The sequence below is a fragment of the Ailuropoda melanoleuca genome, chromosome 16, assembly GCF_002007445.2.
Source record: "Ailuropoda melanoleuca isolate Jingjing chromosome 16, ASM200744v2, whole genome shotgun sequence".
NCBI lineage: Eukaryota > Metazoa > Chordata > Mammalia > Carnivora > Ursidae > Ailuropoda > Ailuropoda melanoleuca.
In genome coordinates this window covers 8585979-8605493 of record NC_048233.1, presented here as the reverse complement: position 1 = coordinate 8605493, position 19515 = coordinate 8585979, and the positions used below count along the sequence as shown (strand labels likewise).

General features: G+C 40.3%; 1 protein-coding gene across 1 annotated transcript; it reads right to left on the bottom strand.

Annotated features, from left to right (window-relative positions):
• Positions 1 to 331: 331 nt before the first annotated feature.
• Positions 332 to 8439, bottom strand: APOBEC1 (apolipoprotein B mRNA editing enzyme catalytic subunit 1). Its single transcript, XM_011237199.3, has 5 exons — positions 8424 to 8439; positions 3664 to 3691; positions 1688 to 2085; positions 1198 to 1313; positions 332 to 481 (listed from the first exon to the last, which is right to left on the bottom strand). Exons 1-5 carry the CDS (start codon positions 8437 to 8439, stop codon positions 332 to 334), a joined length of 708 nt encoding a protein of 235 aa, XP_011235501.2.
• Positions 8440 to 19515: the final 11076 nt, after the last annotated feature.

The following is a 19515-nucleotide window of genomic DNA, read 5'->3' as shown; positions in this document are numbered from 1 at the left end:
TTTAACAATATTAATTCTACCAACCCATGAATGTGGGATATCTTTTCGTTTATTCGCATGTTCTCCAATGTCTTTCATCAATGTCACAGATTTTACAGTATACAAGCTTTCACTTCCTTAGTTAAATTTATTCCTAAGTATTTTATTATTTTTGATGCAGTTGTGAAAGGGATTTTTAAAGATTTCTTTTTTCAGATAATTTGTTGTTGATATATAGAAACACAAGTTTTCTTGTATAGAAACACAAATTTTCTACATTCCAGTGGCATTCACTCTTCTGTGGGTCTTCAGGGTGTGCAATGGAAACAGTGTACACAAGGAACCATTCTATTCATCTCCAAGTCACAGGAAGTTGTATCAACCCTGTAGCTAAAAGGACATGGGGTGGAATAGTTTGGTAATGGCAATTTTGAAGAGTAAGTCTGAACAATGTAAGCTGATTCTGATTTCTTCTTGAAATCTTTAAACAAGGAGGGAGACTCTGGAAGGAAAAAAAAGTTAAAATAATATTTTTCTTCATACTATTATTACCAGAAACATTTTATTTTATTTTATTTTATTTTATTTTAATATTTATTTACTTATTTGAGAGAGAGAGAGAGAGAGAGAAGTGTGAATGGGAGAGTGGGGAGGGGGCGGAGGGAGAGAGAATCCTCAAGCAGACTCCCTGCTGAGTGTGGAGCCTGATGTGAGGCTTGATCCCTGCACCCCAAGATCATGACCTGAGCCAAAATCAAGAGCTGGCCGCTTAACTGACTAAGCCACCCAGGTGACCCTACAACAAACATTTTAAAACAGTAGTTGGAAGACTATTGAACAACTTTGAAGAGAATACAAATGGGACACCTCCATTTCTTCAGTAGGATGGCACACACCAGTACGGGAAAGGAGAATATCTGCAATTCTGTAGAGGCAATAAGTGTTGTGATAATAATGATAATAATAATAATATCAAGTTAACGTGGAGTCCACATAGCTCTTAGACCAGTTTATCCACTCCCTTTTCCCTCTTTCTTCCTACAAAGAGATTGTTTTGTTCTCACATTTTCTTCAGATGGATCAAGTAGTTAATTAACCAAATTTCAGTATAAATGGCAAAGAGATGGTGAGGAAAGTACATGCCAATTCATCAGAAAAGAAGTTTGAAGACGGATGTTTCTTTTGGCATCAGAATCTCTGCCCCTTAAAGGAACTTACTAGAATTATGCAGTGGAGCTCCAGCGCATATAGCTTCATCCATAGCACAGGGTATCCTGGCCAGTGATCTTTCCCAGGTGGGTAGTTGACAAAATTCCTCCAGCAATGATCATATTCTAAGGAAACACAAATCTTGGTTTATTCAACAAATACAGCAGAAAGTTACTTTAAAGGGAGCCCAACTTATAGATATACTTCATGTAAAGCCCATTAGCCTCTTTGTCGTTGGAGAAGGGCTACACTCGCCCAGACTCCCTAAAAAAGAACAAAGATGAAGATGGCTCTGAGAGGTCATAGTGGCAGGAATGGAGAAAGGAGTCCTCCTTTTGATACTTCCTTACCATGAAATTTAGACACGGTCCTTTCTTATGTTATTTTGGACTTCCACTTCTGAGACTTCCAGAGTGGGATAATCAATCTCCTGGCCTTGAAACATGCCAGCACTATAGTCTCTCATGAACACTCAAGATTCTTTGTTCTTTGTTTTTACCTGGGACGCTCATAATCTGGATAGTCACACCACTGTTAATGAGGTCTCTGAGTCCTTGCCGGTTTTGTGGCTCCATGTGCCAGAAAAGCCGTGCTACGTAAATAACCAGAGTCACACTAGGGTGTTGACTCAAAAATGCTCTAATGGCCTTGGAGCATTCCCAACAGGGACTCCAGGACAGGAACCAGGTGACGGAGCAGTGGATGGACGGGCAATACTGTCTTTCCAAAGTAAATTTTTCTATAAAATTGATTTCCACATGGTTGGTGGTGTTTTTGCCTGAGTTTCGCCAGATCTTACGGCTTGTGCCCCACTGGATTTCATAGAGCAGGCAGGCCTCTTTACGGAGTTGTCTGGGGTCAAAGAAGACTTCAAATTCCCAGGGTTCGATTCTTCTCCTGAAACACAAAAAGCACTCCCATGTTGTCATGCTATCTTTAGAGGGATCTTGGAAATCATTTCCTGCTCCCCTCTTCTATCAGGCAGATCTAAAACATGACATCTCAGGAAACTTCTTTTTTTTTTTTTTTTCTATTCTATTTTTCAAAGTTATCTAGGGGGGTCCATTTGAATTACCAGAATTTCTCTCACAAGCATAGTGAAGAGATTGTTCTTAATTCCTGTTATTTGGTTACCACTCTTTCTATACCATTACCTGGTAATTTTGAATTCAGGTATAAATGTGTCCTTGTTTCTCTTTTAAAGGCTTCTCTTTAGAGTCTAATCTTTCTATCTCACCATGGAGTTGCCATGTCCCAAACATTAATCTTCACCATGACTCAATGCCCTAACTAGATTTTAGGTGTAGAAGTCTCAAATTGGGGGCGCCTGGGTGGCACAGCGGTTAAGCGTCTGCCTTCGGCTCAGGGCGTGATCCCGGCGTTACGGGNTCTAACTAGATTTTAGGTGTAGAAGTCTCAAATTGCCAATATGTTTCTATTGCCAAGCCTAAGAAGAGAGAAAGTTAGCTTCAGGATTCTTCCATATTAAATTCTGTATCCTAATTCCTCATAAGAAAAAAATTCAAACTTCTCCCAATGACATCTTTATTGATTTATTTTTTTAGGATTTTATTTTATTTTTTTTTTTTTAAAGATTTTATTTATTTATTTGACACAGAGAGAGAGACAGCCAGCGAGAGAGGGAACACAAGCAGGGGGAGTGGGAGAGGAAGAAGCAGGCTCCCAGCAGAGGAGCCCGTTGTGGGACTCAATCCCTTAACGCCGGGATCACGCCCTGAGCCGAAGGCAGACGCTTAAGGACTGCGCTACCCAGGTGCCCCTAGGATTTTTATTTTTAAGTAATCTCTACACCCAATGTGGGGCTCAAACTTACAACACCAAGATCAAGAGTTACATGCTCTACCAACTGAGCCAGCCGGGTGCCCCTCCCAATGACATCTTTAGATTTAATATTTTCCATGTGTCAAAGCTGGAACTCAGGGGAGACTCAGGATTGTGCTGAGGACTCTTTGCAGTACGGTTGAGTCACCAGCTTATTACATCCTAATATTTCCACTCATTCATAAAGTATTACATTTATTCATTACGTAGATCAGTCCTTCCATCAATCATGAAATAATATATTCCCTGACGGAAGACCCCCTGCTATAATGCTATGTCTGAAAAATGGGCATATAGTATAAAACAAAAAAATGAAATCAAAGTGACAAATGAGTTCTCTGGACTTTTCACTAATGGCTATACAACCATGTGATTTAAACAGAGAAGAAACAAAGGTAAGGCAATAATGGGACAAAGCTGGAAGGTAATTTATTTAAACAAAAACCAAAAGACATACAAGCAAAGATACAGAAAGCAATAATCCCAGAGAATGAAATTAGAAAAGGCAAAAAGAAAAAACTGGGAGCATGATAAAAGAAGAAAGGAAAGATATGGAAAGCTCTAGTCCTACGGCTCGTAAATCCACTTATTCTTGGCTGAATCAAGTGCTCACTATGATGGTATTATTCTTACCTCGAGGTGGCATCTCCACCTGAAGGACCTGTTGACCAAGAGATGATTGTGTCAGATAACACCCACATACAAATTTAGCTAAGAAAAAAATACTCTGTTCTTCCAACCCTGCAAACCATACCAGAAAATGGAGTTAAAAGATTCTCTCCTGTATTAATTGGATTAGACCATCAAGAAAAGCAAGTTTCTAAGGGCTTTGCTGAAATCTATTTACCTAATCCCAAGCCAAGCAATCCTCATTAAGGCTCCGACAAGAGTGATTAAGTGCAATGAGAAAGTCATTCCTCAGAGGCTCCTACATGTAATTTTTATGTGTTTCCCTAGCTTCTTATACTTCCTTCATCATAGCAATCATGCTGTATTTTGATTGGTATTTATATGCCTATAATAACACTGAATTGTAAATTATGTGAGATATGGATTAGGTATATCTTGTTCCAGACCCTATCACACTGCCTGAAACATGTTGGTTAGCAATAGATATTTGTTGAATAAATGACTGCATGAATCTCACTACTATCCATCATAGGATAGCTAGAGAGAGAAAGAGAGAGAGAGAGAGAGAACAACATTATGCCAAGAAAGTGGATCTCTCGTATATTGCTGGTGGGAATGTAAAGTGGTACAGCCCCTCTAGGAAACAGCTTGGCAATTTCTTAATTAAAAACAACGGGGGCGGGGGGCCTGGCTGGCTCACTTGGTAGAGCTGTTAATGAGGGGCCTACTAAATGTTAGGCACTCTTTGAAGTACAGGAACAGGGAACAAAACAAATCCCTATCTTTGTGCTCATGGAGTTTATATTCTAAGCCACACATTTTATTCGAAGTGTCCTGGGAAGCCATTAGAGCATGTAACGACTATTCAAGTTCAAGTATTGGAGTTTAGAGGCCCATGCCTCTCAGGACTCAGAGTTTTGGGGATGAAATGGGCACTGGCCTGACCTGAATTCAGAATACTCATGGTGCAGAATTCTAAAACTTTGAAAGCAGAAATGCAAGTCATTTGTTTTATTTGGAGGAACATGGACATTTATTTTGGCAACAAGAATTCATGTTAAAGGTTTGCTCCCTGGTTATTTGAAAGCTAAAATTTGGGGAAGCGGGAGAAAAGGATCATAAATCAAAAAGCTCAATTGTTGTTATTACCAATCCCTCTTTTCCAAGAAAGAGGAGACACAGAGCAAGAGGTTCCCCTACATGATACCCTTTCTCGGTGGGCCAGAGAGATGCACAAGTCATTGCCACCTCTGAGGGTAAAGTGGCTGAGTGGAGATGCAGGCAGGATGTTCAGTCTATCCTGCCAGCAAACCTTAACTCTGAGGTGGTGTTTTTAAGCCAAGAAGAGTCACAAGACCTGGAAGACACTTCCTCCAAAATGGGAAGCTTTTCGCCCCAAGGCTTTGTGTGTGTTTGTGTGTGTGTGTGTGTGTGTGTGTGTGTGTGTGTTAAGGGATCCAGAATGTGCCCCTGAGGCTTAAAAATTATTTGGGTCTCAAGATATTAAAAAATAGACTATCTCCCCCTGAAATCCCTTATTTTCCTACAAGCAGAGATTTCCAAAAGAACTCAAAAGAAATCAATTGTCGTAAGTCCTATACCCGGAACAAACCAGGAGAGATTGACTCTTACCACTCAAGATATACACCCACACAGACATTGTCACAAAACCATAATATGTCCATCTAGTCTCCCAAAGGCCCATCTAGATATCCTAAAAGTTTATTTGTTTTCCTATAAGTGCTTTTCTGCCTCTCTACTTTTCCTGTTAAGCTGGTATGTAAACCCCAAACTCTAAACACCTCTTTGAATCACATTTTTGTGAACTCTCCTGGGTAATTTTGTCTTTTCTTTTGCTAATCTGTCTTTTGTTAGTTTAAATCTGCAGGCACCCAAAAACAGAATCTAAGAGGGTCGAGGAAAAATTTTTCCTCCCCAGCTCTGGGTATGTGTGTGCCGGCTACATCTGTTTGTGCATTTGTACTAGATGGTAGAGGGGTTGTCCAGAGAGGGTCTATGGTGCAGTGCCCTGTAAATGGAAGATGATTCTAGCTAGAGTGTGGGACCTTTTTTTGAGAAAGAGGGCATGTGCTGGAGCAGTGGGGAGGGGCAAAGGGAGACAGGGAATCTCAAGCAGGATTTAAGCCCAGCATGGAGCCCAATTTTGGGGGGGGAAGGGGGGTTTGATACCCTGAGATCATGACCTGAGTCAAAATCAAGAGTTGGTCACTTGATTGACTGAGCCACCCATGTCCCTCTGGAGTGTGGGACCTTTAAAAAAGAAATTAACCAGATTTTTTTTTTTTTTTAAAGGACATGGAGCACCTGGGTGGCTCAGTTGTTAAATGTCTGCCTTCGGCTCAGGTTGTGATCCCAGGGTCCTGGGATCAAGCCCCATATCGGGCTCCCTGCTCAGTGGGAAGCCTGCTTCTCCCTCTACCACTCCCTCTGCTGGTGTTCCCTCTCTTGCTGTGTCTCTCTCTGTCCAATAAATAAATAAAATCTTCTAAAAAATTAAAATTAAAAAATAGTAAATAAAAAATAAATAAATAAAAATAAAAATAAGGACAGGGTCAAGAAACACTATCCTAAGTGCAACCTGAAGAATAAACTAAACCTCTTATCCTTAAGAGGATGTACAGGGAATTTTAAGCATTGAGATGAAGGAGGGAGTGGGTGGCTAACACCTTGGAATGGGTACTTCTCAGACAATCCAAACTGGGGCCTTTGAACCAGCAGGTCCACTCAGAGGGAGCCCTATAGAAACAGAGGCCACACCTGTAGAAGAAGGTCGTATTGATGGTGGGTGAAGCAGCAGTGAGAACTTCAGAGAGAGTGAGATATATTCTCAGTATCTACCCCTTCGATGCAAGGCAGTGATGCCAGCCACATGAGCTGGGATGGTTTGAGGGATAAAACACCCCACCTTCGGAGGAAAGTCCAGGGAAATTACCCGGATACTTCAACTAAATAATGTGTTTAGTCTTTTTTCCAACATGCCACTCATAAGAGAATTTTCATAGAGGAAAAGCATAATGGAGAAAAAATATATTGTTTTTTAAAACCCAAGACTGATTTGTATATCCTCTCCTATCATCATGCTCACATTCCTGTAAAGTCTCCTAATGGGTCTCTTTTCTTCCAAGTCTTTTCTGCTTCCAGTCACAAAGGAACCAAGTGCCAGCTAGGTACGTCTAAAGTACTATTTTAGGGACACCTGGGTATCTCAGTTGGTTAAGCATCCAACTTGATTTCGACTCGGGTCGTGATCTCAGTGTTGTGAGATCGAGCCCCACGTTGAGCCACCCTGGGTGTGGAGATTGCTTAAGATTGTCTCTCTCCCTCTCCCTCTGCCTCTCCCCTTCCATAAAAATAAAATAAAATAAAAAATAAAGCACTTTTTTAGTCATTGCTATGTTAGTCAAAAATTCTCCAAAGATTTTCTCTGACCAAAAAGATCAACCTCAATTTCCTTAGCCTGGCATTTAAAGCCCTCCATGATATCACTCCAGGTTTGCTTTCCTTTTTTTTTTTTTTCAGTTTATTTTCATTTATTTATTTATTTAAAGATTTTATTTACTTATTTGTCAGAGAGAGACAGAGAGAGCACAACCAGGGGGAGCGACAGACAGAGAGAGAAGTAGGCTCCCCGCCGAGCAAGAAGCCCTATGCCCAGACTCACTCCCAGGACTGTGGGATCATGACCTGGGCCAAAGGCAGATGCTTAACCAACTAAGCCACCCAGGCGTCCTTTTTTTTTTTTTTTTTTTTTTTTTAAGATTTATTTATTTGAGAGAGAGAGGAAGAGAAAGAGTGGTGGGGAGGACCAGAGAGAGACTCCTCAAGCCGACTAATGGCTGAGTGCAGAGCCCAATGCGGGGCTCCATCTCATGACCCTGAGATCATGACCTGAGCAAAACAAGAGTCAGTTGCTTGACCAGTTGTGCCACCCGGGCTCCCTCCAGCTTTGCTTTCTATTTCCCCAGACTCTCCCACGGCCTAACCAGTTTACTCTTTATATTTCCACACACGGTCTTTGTAATTCTCTCAAGCTCTTTGTGTCAGTCAACCAGCACTCTCTTCCCCTTTGCCAATCCAAATTCTACCCTTTTAGGATCCAGCTCAAATCCCACTTCAGCTGAAAATCATTTCCTTCCACATCCTGAAGTGTTCTCCCTCTCCCACGAATTTCTCCAACATTAAGTAACTGAACCTTAAATTGTCACTTAATTTGCCCTTGTGCTTTCACTTCTGTTGCTATTTTCAACTGCTATTTAACAGTTGTATTTTTTACTTAATTTTTAATTACATGAAATAAGCATTGATTTGGTGTCAGCTGATCAAAATCATTTATGGATGTGAATAGTTAGTGTTAATAACAATAATAAACCCTATTTAAGAATCATATCAATAGAGGCGCCTGGGTGGCTCAGTCGTTAAGCGTCTGCCTTCGGCTCAGGGCGTGATCCCGGCATTCTGGGATCGAGCCCCACATCAGGCTCCTCTGCTATGAGCCTGCTTCTTCCTCTCCCACTCCCCCTGCTTGTGTTCCCTCTCTCGCTGGCTGTCTCTCTCTGTCAAATAAATACAATCTTTAAAAAAAATAAGAATCATATCAATATATTAATAAATAGGAAAGTTGAAAAATGCCTAAGGACACAAGCACAGGCAGGACACACACACACACACACACACATACACACACACAAGTTTTTGCCCTTTTCAAGAATATGGAGCTTGCCAGGCCCCCGGGTTCTGTTTACCTTTGTCAGAAGCCATGGTGCTCCGTCACCGGACTTTTCCCCTGGAACTATATATTGTGCTGATCGCTCTTACCAACAACATGCCTGAACACGGTAGGTTTGACCCCTGCTACCTGGCTTGGGCAGAGGATGACTCAGTCCTGAGTCTCAGGCAATTACTGGGTATCTAGATTGTACAAGGTGTGGGGATTTGCATCAATGTGTTGATAAGAAAGCTTATGATTCAAATAATTAATCCCTTTTTTAAGATTTTATTTACTTATTTGAGAGAGAGAAAGCACAAGCAGGGGGAGGGGCAGAAGGAGAGGGAGAAGTAGGCTCCCCCTTGAGCAGGGAGCCTGACGTGGGGCCAGGTCCCAGGACCCTGGGATCATGACCTGAGCCAAAAGCAGATGCTTCACCGACTGAGTCGCCCAGGTGCCCCTCAAATAATTAATCTTATAGAGTGAATCACTGAGGCTATCTGAATTTCTAAGTTCTTTCCTGATAACATCTGAATTTAGTAACTTTTCCCTTTCCTTAAATTAAGGCTGACCCATCATTCCTCATTAGAGAGCACAAATGAAGAACAAAGGGAAGGGAGAATTAACCTGTTTGTGTAACCTGAAGAATTTCAGTGTTACCTGGTGAAGACACTACGGACTGGCCTTTCAGCTATTATTTACTTATTTCTAACTTCCTCCTATTTTGCTCTTTGCCCCCAATCCTGTTGGAATGGGGAAGGGCACTGTTAGATGCAAAATCAGAAGAACTTTGGCCTCTGATTTGGATAATTAGTGTACAAGTCTTAAGTGATCTCTCTTCCTTTTTGAAGCTAAGGTTAAGTGTATGGCCAAGTCCCTTTCTATTTTTTCATCCTTCTTGAGAAAGTGAATACTGTGCTCCAGATTACCACGGCCTCCTGTTGCCTGAACCCCGGCTCGGACATCTCTGGGTTGCAGCACAGACTCCCAGATTTGAAGCCGCTTTCAAGACCTAAGGCTCCCTCCCTCTAGCGTCTCAGATCTAGAGCTTCTGAATTTGAATCTCAAGTACCATGAACCCTGTACCTGAGCCCTAAATATAAGACATTCCTTAATTCCGAAAGTCGAACTAGAACTTCCACAAGTAAAGCAGTTGTTTGGAGTGGCAGGTGAGAGTTTTGAAGATGGGGCAGAAGGGCCACATCATAAATGACAATCCCTCGGAAGTCAAGTGTTTCAGAGTTGTATCGTGGTAAGGAGAAGAACAGCCCCAGAGACGTCTGCCTCCTAATATCTGGAACCTGTAAGTGTGGTACCTTACAACGGCATAGGGGACTCTGCAGGTGCGGTTAAGTTAAGGATCTTGGGGGTAAGAAGATTATCCTATCATGAGTACCCTTATCCTATTAGCAAAAGTACCCTTATAAGAGTAAAGCAGAAGAATTGGAGTCAGAGAAAGCCGTGTGAATATGAAAGCGGAGATATGGCCAGTGAGACCCTGCTGTGTATTGTTGACCTCCAGAGCTATCCGATAACTTACGTTGTTTTACACCACTAAGTGTGTGGTGATTTGTTGCAGCAGCAAGAAGAAACTCATAGGACCACGCTCACGGACGGCGCACATGCAATGGTTAAGGTGGAGTATGATTTGAGTTTGTTTCTATTAGAATTCCTATTGAATGCTTGTCATCAAGGGCACTCCTGATTAGATTTCGTGTTAGAACACTCAGAACTGGGGCGCCTAGGTGGCTCCGGAGGTCGAGTCTCCAGCTCTCGGTTTTGGCTCAGGTCATGATCTCAGGGTCATGGGATTGAGGCCCACAAGGGGCTCTGCACTCAGCAGGGCATCGTCTTCTCTTCCTCTCCCTCTGCCCCTCCTCCACTTGCTCTCTCTCTCTCTCTCTCTCAAATAAATAAATAAATCTAAGAGGAAAGAAAGAAAGAAAGAAAGAAAGAAAGAAAGAAAGAAAGAAAGAAAGAAAGAAAGAAAAAAAGAAAACTCAGGGGGTGCCTGGGTGGCTCAGTCGGTTAAGCGTCTGCCTTCCGCTTAAGCCATGATCCCAGGGTCTTGGGATCAAGTCCCATCAGGCTTCTTGCTCAGTGAGGAGCCTACTTCTCTCTCTGCCTGCTGTTCCCCCCTGCTTGTGCTCTCTCTCTCTGACAAATAAATAAATAAAATCTTGAAAGAAAAAGAAAAAAAGGAAACTCAGAACTATCAGATATGATAGACTGTCATGACATTAATTATTTGTAAGAGAGGCAGAAAACACTATAAAATGTAACCATTCAGTTTAAGTTAATGTCCTGTTCCTGGACATTTATGAGTTTTGAAAAATGTATATATATACTATGTAACCACTTCACAATCAAGATATTTAAGATTCTCATCAACCAAAAAAGTTCTCTCTTTGTGGTCAACCAAATGTGGGGCATTTCAGTTGGGTAGGGGCTGGTGGTGAGGAAGGTGAAAGAATTCACCTGAGGCAGAACAGAAAAGCAGTTTATTGAATATACCGAAAGGAAGTGGTCGGTGGGACAGCAGAGGTCTGTCTGTGACAAGGCAGAGGTGAGGGGCCATCGTTACATGGAGGAGTGACAGAAGTATGGGAACATACAGAATTTTCCGCTTTGTGGTAATCTTAGGAACTGTGCCTGGATGTAACTGGTCAGCTGGGGCCTATGGCTAGTTCAAGGCGGGTCGCTTAATGAGCCTGTTTGTATTCAGCTCGGCGATCTCTGTGGGCACTTTTGCCTTCATCAAGTTGCCATTGCTCAAGCCTGTTGCCTAAAAGTGTCCTCTACACTAATCACATGGATCAATTTTACAGAAACACTGAACAAAAAAAAGCAAATATAGAAGTTTACACACTGTATGATTCCATGTGTATGAAATCATAGAACAGTCCAAACTAAACTAATCTATAGTGGCAGAAATGTCAATGGTTGCCTAGGACTGGAAGGAAGAGGGTTGACTTCATCAAAATTACATATATATATAATATATATATAGATAATCTATATATATATTATATATCTCTCTCTCTCTCAAAATTTTGACTTCATCAAAATTAAAAGAGTACACTATCAAAAAAAGTGAAGAGACAATTCATAGAATGGGAGAAAATATTTGCAAGTTATATATCTCATAAAGGTCTAGAGTCACAATTATTACAATTCAACCATAAAAAGAAAATAACCTAATTAAATGGGAGAAGGATTTGAGCAGACATTTCTCCAAAGAAGATATACAAATAGCAAATGAGCCCAAGAAGATGATCAACGTCATTAATCATTAGGGAAATCCAAGTCAAAACCGCAAGGAGAGGGGTGCCTGGGTGGCTCAGTCATTAAGCGTCTGCTTTCGGCTCAGATCAGATCCTGGGGCCCTGGGATCGAGTCCCATGTCGGGCTCTCTGCTCAGCGGGGAGCCTGCTTCTCCCTCTCCCTGCCACTCTGCCTACTTGTGCTCTCTCTCTCTGTCAAATAAATAAATAAAATCTTAAACACACACACACACAAGGAGATACCACTTCGTAACCACTCGGATGGCTTTAAAAAAATTTGACAAGAGCAAATGTTGGCAAAGATATGGAAAAATTGGAACTCTCATGCATTGCTATTAGTAATGTAAAATGGTAGGTATAGCCACTCTGGAAAACAGCTTGATAGTCCCTCAAAACATTAAACATAAAGTAACCATATGATCCGACAATTCTAAAAGAATCAAAAATATATATTCACACAAAAACTTGTACATGAACCTTCATCACAGTATTAATCATAACAACCAGGGCACCTGGCTGCCTCCGTCCGAGGAGTGTGTGACTCTTGATTTCAGGATTGTGAATTGGAGCCCCGTCTTGGCTGTAGAGATTACTTAAAAATAAAATCCTTTAAGGGCACCAGGTGGCTCAGTCGGTCAAGCATCCGACTCTTGGTTTCAGTTCAGGTCATGATCTCAGTGTCATGAGATCCAGCCCAGCAGGAAACCTGCTTAAGATTCTCTCTCTCCCTCTCCTCTACCCTTCTCCTCCCTGTACATGTGCTCCCTCCCTCTGCCTCTCTCTAAAATAAATAAGTAAATAAAACAAAAATAAAATCTTAAAAAAAAAATTCATACTAGGGATGCCTGGGTGGCTCAGTGAGTTGAGCGCCTGTCTTTGGCTCAGGTCATGATCCCAGGGTCCTGAGATTGAGTCCCGCATTGGGTTCCCTTCTCAGTGGGGAGCCTGCTTCTCCCTCTGCCTGCTGCTCCCCCTGCTTGTGCTCTCTCTCTTTCTCTCAAATAAATAAATAAAAACTTAAGAAAAAAAAAAGATATGAGTGAGGAAAGAAAGAAGTGATGTGAGGAATAGGTCCCTTAAAAGAAATGGAATATTACAATTCGTGCGTACTCACACACAAGGGGTCATAAAGAGGAGAGAGAGAGGGAGAGAGAAAGAGAGAAAGAAAAGAAGAGGAAAGAAAAGAAATAAGGAAAGAGAAAGAAAGAAAGAAAGAAAGAAAGAAAGAAAGAAAGAAAGAAAGAAAGAAAGAAACCTGTCTGAAGAAGAATGTGTTCTTCACAGCCCTAGAGTTTACACTGCAGGGAGTCCATCAAGCAACTGAAATTATTTGCAAAATAGTGTGTGCTTATATGTATTATATTCTGGGGAGAGTCTATGTTTTATCAGGTTCTCAACAATACCTTTGATCCTTATAAAGAACCATGTATTTTAATAGATTTGCTCTTCCCTGTTTGAATCAGCAGAGGGCAGAAAAGCGATACAATTAGCAAATTCAACCCCCTATAAATTAAAACCTCAATTTCTGCCATTTCCTGCCTTTGCTCAGATTTTTTCTTTCTTTCTCTCTTTCTCTCTTTCTTTCTTTTCTTGTTTCCTTCCTCCCTTCCTTCCTTCTTCCTCTTTCTTTCTTTCTTTTTTCTTTTCTTTTTTTTTCTTTTCTTTTCTTTTCTTTTCTTCTCTTTTTTCTTTTCTTTTCTTTTCTTTTCTTTTCTTTTCTTTTCTTTTCTTTTCTTTCTTTTCTTTTCTTTTTTCTTTCAAGTAAACTCTACATCCAACATGGGGCTTGAACTCATGCCTCATATCGAGTCGCTTGTCTACCAGCCAGGCACCCCTTTGCTCTGGCTTTCTCGCTAAAACTCCCTACCTGCATACCCTGCATATGTTAAAGCCCTACTATCTCTGACTACCCATATCAAAAGCAGCCCTTCTTCTTTAATCTAGATGGATTCACTCCTTCCTTTCAGTTTCCCGAGTATTCTGTTGATATCTATGGGAGTTATCATACTCTTCCTTTCAAAATAGCCATTGATTTAATTATTGTTCTAGGGCACCTTGGGCAATTACCCATATTAATCACAGCATGATTATTTTTTTGAAAGATGAAAATATAGGTTGTAGCTAAACCAATCATTTTCAAGTAAGGTTCCAAGAGATCTGTGTGCATCTTTCTCAGAAAGATAAATTCCACATCACTGTAACATGACAAAGGTGTTGGTTGCAAAGTACGTGATAAGTTTTCGCCCCAAAGTAATGGTACCAGTTTGCTGTTTAATGTTGCTAAGCAAACAAGTAAAAGAAAGAGTAAGAGAAGGCAGTGCTTCCGGCAGACACATGGATTTGTCTCTTCAACAGTGTTTAGACAGAACAGACCCAGGGACACCCCTTTCACCAGCCTCTGACCACCCTCCAATCCTTTTTTCAGTCGCAACCTTGGCAGCCACCTTCTCAGTCACCCTCTGCCTCTGGGATCAGCCAACATCCTATTTTGAGCTTACCTACCCCAGGTATTACACTCACAAGCAAAGCACAGAAAACCCTGTGATAATACTTGAATCGCTTAATATTGTTTTGAGTAGAGAATAAATTGGTGAGAAAATAACCCCTGAGTAACCCTTGGTGTCCTGATATTTATGCCTCATTTCTTATTTTAAAAGAAACAAAATTTAGGCCTGACTTGATTTTGGAATGCATCATGTTATGGCAAAACGACCCGACAGCAGACACCGTGCCTTTCTTTCTACCTTTCAGGGCATTCCATAAGCATCAAACTGAATTGACATGAATTAACCAGATGGTGAAGTTTCAAACCTAACTGGCCCGTAAGTGAGTGGACAGACCTGCCAATATATAAGACTACTGGTCTTGAAATGCTCTGAAATAGCCATACACCTCGGTTCATAATTTATTTACATTTTGGAATAAGAAGTCCTACCCTGTGCCACCCTGCCCAAATCAGAGCATAAACGTGACTTACAGGGCCCATGCCTATTTGTAGACCAATTTGCCAGACATTGAATGTTCTAGTAGAGAAAGAGGTTGTGTGTCCCAAAGCCATGAAGCCAGTCATGCATGTTCATCTCTAACCCTGGGCATAATGGCCTCAGGAGGAAACTCGATTAACTCGGGAGTGAACAATCCTGCCAACAACAACAGAACTGCAAGCAGAAGGAAATAGCTACCCTCTTAATAGTTTTAAATAACTTTTAAAAATAATGTAGGGGCACCTGGGTGACTCGGTCAGTTAAGCGGCCGACTTGATTTCGGCTCAGGTCATGATCTCAGGGTCGTGGGATGGAGCCCCCTGTTGGGCTCAGGATTCAGCGGGGAGTCTGACTGAGATTCTCTCTCTCTCTCCCTCTCTCTCTGCCCTTTCCCCCCTCTAAAAGAAATAAATCTTTAAAAAAATAATAATATAAATGTGTTAAGCACAGAACCCAAATCAAAATCCTTAGCAGACTAAGGAAATCTAGCTGTAACAATTCCATTCAGTTCAGAAGTAAATTTAGCAACGCAGCCTCAGGAATCGTGGTCAGCTGGGCTTTTGATACATCCTTGCAACGAGCCCAAAGAGCTCAGGTGTGAGGTAAGAGAGGCCACGAAGGGAAGATCTCTGCAGGCTGGTGGCAGGAGAGCAGGAGCGTTGAAGTCAATGCTGTGCTCGGTAAATAGGCGCCAAGTCAGGTCCCAGGAAAGTCTAATAAAACATAAGCATGAAGACATTAAGGCAGCCGTGGGCTCCTTGAGGAAGGTCACGCTCAGCATGTCTCTGGTATCAGTGGGCTGCAAGCTGTAAGGAGATTTACTTTCGGCTACATTTCTCTTGCCTTTGTTCTCCTCATCAGGATGACAGGTTTGGGGACCTGAAACAGAGATTCTGGAATATCTATCATCTATCTATCTATCTATCTATCTATCTATCTATCTATCTATCTATATCTATCTATCTATCATCTATCTATCTATCTATCTATCTATCTATCTATCTATCTATCTATATCTATCATCTATCTAGATGTACTGGCCTTCCATACAGCTGACCAGCTTTAGCCTTGTTCCTGTTCACTGGGGAACAGCTCTCACTAGACTTTAGTTTTCTTTTCTTTTCCTTTCTTTTCTTTTCTTTTTTCTTTTCTTTTTTCTTTTTCTTTCTTTTTTTTTCTTTTCTTTCTTTTTTCTTTTCTTTTAAGATTTTATTTATTTATTTGTCACAGAGAGAGCCAGTGCAAGCAGAGGGAGCATCAGGCAGAGGGAGAAGCAGGCTCCCCACTGAGCAGGGAGTCCAACTCTATCCCAGGACCCTGGGATCATGACCTGAGCTGAAGGCAGACGCTTAATTGACTGCGCCACCCAGACATCCCTAGACTCTAGTTTTCTGTAGGCCCCTCTCCTTTGCTTTTCCCAGTAGAGGGTAATGGTACACTTAAGTCAGTGCTCACTTTCCTATGTATAAAGCAGACAAGGCAATGGAAAGGCCCCAGAGAAATGAAGAGTCCAGGAGTTCTGAAAGTGATTGAATTTTTCACTTAAATGCAGAGGATTGTCTGCATATAAAAGATTTTACTTAGTTGTGTGTTCCATGTCCAAGAATTACTATAACGTAGACTCAATTGTTTCTTAATTATCAATGAGTACTTTAAATTTAATTCAAACATCCATTTTTCCCCATTCTAATCTGAGAGTATTACTTCTTCAATATTTTCACTGTTCAATACTTTGGTTAATACCACTAACAGTGGCATAATGGCATTTTATAATTACTACTATTTTTTTTAATTTAATTTATTTTTTATCTTTTAAAGATTTATTTTTAGTTTATTTGAGAGAGAGGGAGAAAGAACAGGTGGTGGGGAGGGACAGAAGGAGAGAGAGAGAGAGAGAAAGAGAGAAGCAGACTCCCCACCTAGCAGGAAGCCGCATGCGGGACTCGATCCCAGGACTCAGAAATCATGACCTGAGCTGAAGATAGACAACTGACTGAGCCACCCAGGCACCCCTAATTATTACTATTTCTCTTCTAATATTTTAATGCCAGTTGATTTAAAGAATCCATTTTGATTCTGTGAATCTCTCTTCTAAAATCTCAAATTATCTCAAAACACTTTTGGCTCAGAGTACCTTTTATACTAAACGTAGTCCTTATAGTAAATTTCTACTTACATAGAACTCAATCAAGGAGAAGATTGAATAACCAGGTTTTCCCCTCACAATACTGTATAATAAGTTATTGTTATGCTGATACTAAAGTTCAGTAAGTATACTTTATATCATCAAAAAATGGTGTATAAAATTTTATTTCAATGCAATAAAACTGTAGAGATAATTTAGTTTAAAGAAATAATCTACACGCCAAGATGATTTGTTTTTGTGTTTTCAGGCGTTTTTCTGGCAGCAAACAAGGCTTATTGAGGGATAGTAAAGTGATGGTACAAAGCTCCCGTAGAGGCAGGGGACCCGAGAGGGTTGCCACTGCAAGATGATTTGTAATGTTTGTCCAACATGATTTGGGATCATCCCAATGAATATGAGCAGCTTATTTATTCAATAAAACAAGCTTAGCAAGTGATGTTATCAATAAGAAAAGCCATTATTCAAGCAAGCATATCGTTGCCTGATTAAAGAATATTAATAGGAGGGTATGATCTGAAATGACTAGAAGTCTTCTAGTGTCTGGACCTGGGGGTTAATCAATGTTGCCATTTAGATCATTTAACTAACTCCCTTCCTCTGATTTCCCAATACATATTCTTATGATAACTTGCTTTCCATGTGCACTTTTCCATCAAACCTACTATGCTGGCCAACCCTTTTCCCTTAGCATCTTACTGGAAGCCCATATATTGATGACTGGTTTGCAGGTGACATTTTATGAATTTTATGTTAATCAGACTCACTTGTTCAAGGCTGAATGCACTACCAAGAAAGCTGGGACCACGGTAGCCCCCCCAAAGTATTGTCACCTTTACCAAAGCAGCCATCTATCTTTCTTCTGTTACATTGACTGCTTAGCTCTTTCTTCAACAAATATAATTTGAAAGTGTTTCTGTAAACGTATTGACATAGGTTATGTTGGCAACATCCTGATTGTTCCACTAACTTGTTCTAAATGATATGTCTAAAGCCAATCTCCCCTTGATATCTGTCAGAACAGTGTTTCTGGTTCCAACGATGAATTTGACAAGGTGCTTTTTATAGATCAGTTTTATGTTCAAGGATATGCATTCAGAGTTGCTACAAGTTCTGCAGCCCCTTCTCCATTCTCCTGATAAATTACCGGTTGACTGCTGTGTTACACTTAAGTCTTAGCTGGAGGAGGAGATTGCAAAAAAAAAATTGTGTCCATTCTATTGAAATGATTGTAGCAGTCTGTTTGTGAATGCCCTCAGTGTTCAATAACAGACAAATCTATTGTGAAATATACATGTCATGGATTACTACTCAGCAGTGGGGGGAAAAATCAATTATATCCCTAACTCTATCAATCTCTAAGAATCTCTGAAATAGTAGAGGGGAAAAAAGTGGTAGAAAAATTTACTCCAATATTGTTTCTATAAAGTTTAAGTATTTATGCAGCAATGCTTTATACTATTTATGGTTCTAAACATAGTAGTAAAATTATAGAATGGGAGTGGGAAAGACATGTCAACTTCAGGATGGTGGTTTCATCAGGAGAATGGGAAAAGAGACTGGGAGGGTTATATAGGCATCTTTATGTGTATTTGTAATATAGTTAAATTATAATAATCAACATTTTTAAAAACCTAAAAATAAAAACAAAAATTAAGTTAAAAGTTGTGGCAGTAACTCAGGTGAGAGTGATGAAGTTGACAGAAGACAGAGACAAATGGCATTATAGAGAGGACTAAATAAAGCAGTGATTCACAAACTTTCACTTTAGTTCTCCCAACAGGGGAAATGAGTGAATTCATACTTCCTGGTACAACCCAAAGTATCCTACCAAGCCTAGAGTTTTGTATTTTGAAATCTGTGTGAATTTTGCATTTTACCCCAGAAGTCAACTTAAACCTTTGACTGTGATTCCATGTCTAAAATTTTTCTAAGTGGGGACAAAAGATCAACAATGACACATGAACAAAAAGTCATAACACTATTCTACCACAAAAACTGCAAACAATGTAATGCCCCATGATAAACACTCTTAAGTAAAATCTGTATCTAAATAATCATATATAATATAGCCATTAAATACAGCATGTTGGTGATTTGAAAAAAAATTCCTATGGTAATGTTGAGTACAGAAAAAACACAAAATTATATATAGAGTGTGATCAGAGCTATAAAAATCATATATAACAACAATAAAAGACCAGAAGGAAATGCAGATATCGGGTACTGTTTTGATAATATTTTTCATATTATTTTGTATTATCTCAAAATAATTTTTTGAAGATTTATTTATTTATTTGGGAGACAGAGTGTGTGTGTGAGCGGGGGAAGCATTTAACTGAGAGGGAGAGAGAGAATCCTCAAGTAGACTCCCCATTGAGAGTGGAGCCCGACTCAGGGCTTGATCCCAGAACCCTGGGATCATGACCTGAGCTGAGATCAAGAGTCCACCACTTAACCAGATGGGTCACACAGGTGCCCATCAAAACAATTTTTTTTTTAAGTAACATTGTTAGTCTGTGAGATCTCTCAGGGGAGGTTGATAACTTTAGGGAAATTTATTCACCTTCTCTATGAAGTATGAATAATAAGGCCTACCTCAAGAAACATCCTAAAACGATGTTTATAAGTAACACATAGAATAATAATGCCTGCCTATAATAGGCCACCAATAAATGGAAGTGTCCTTCTATCTAGAGTCTAATATACTGTCAAGTG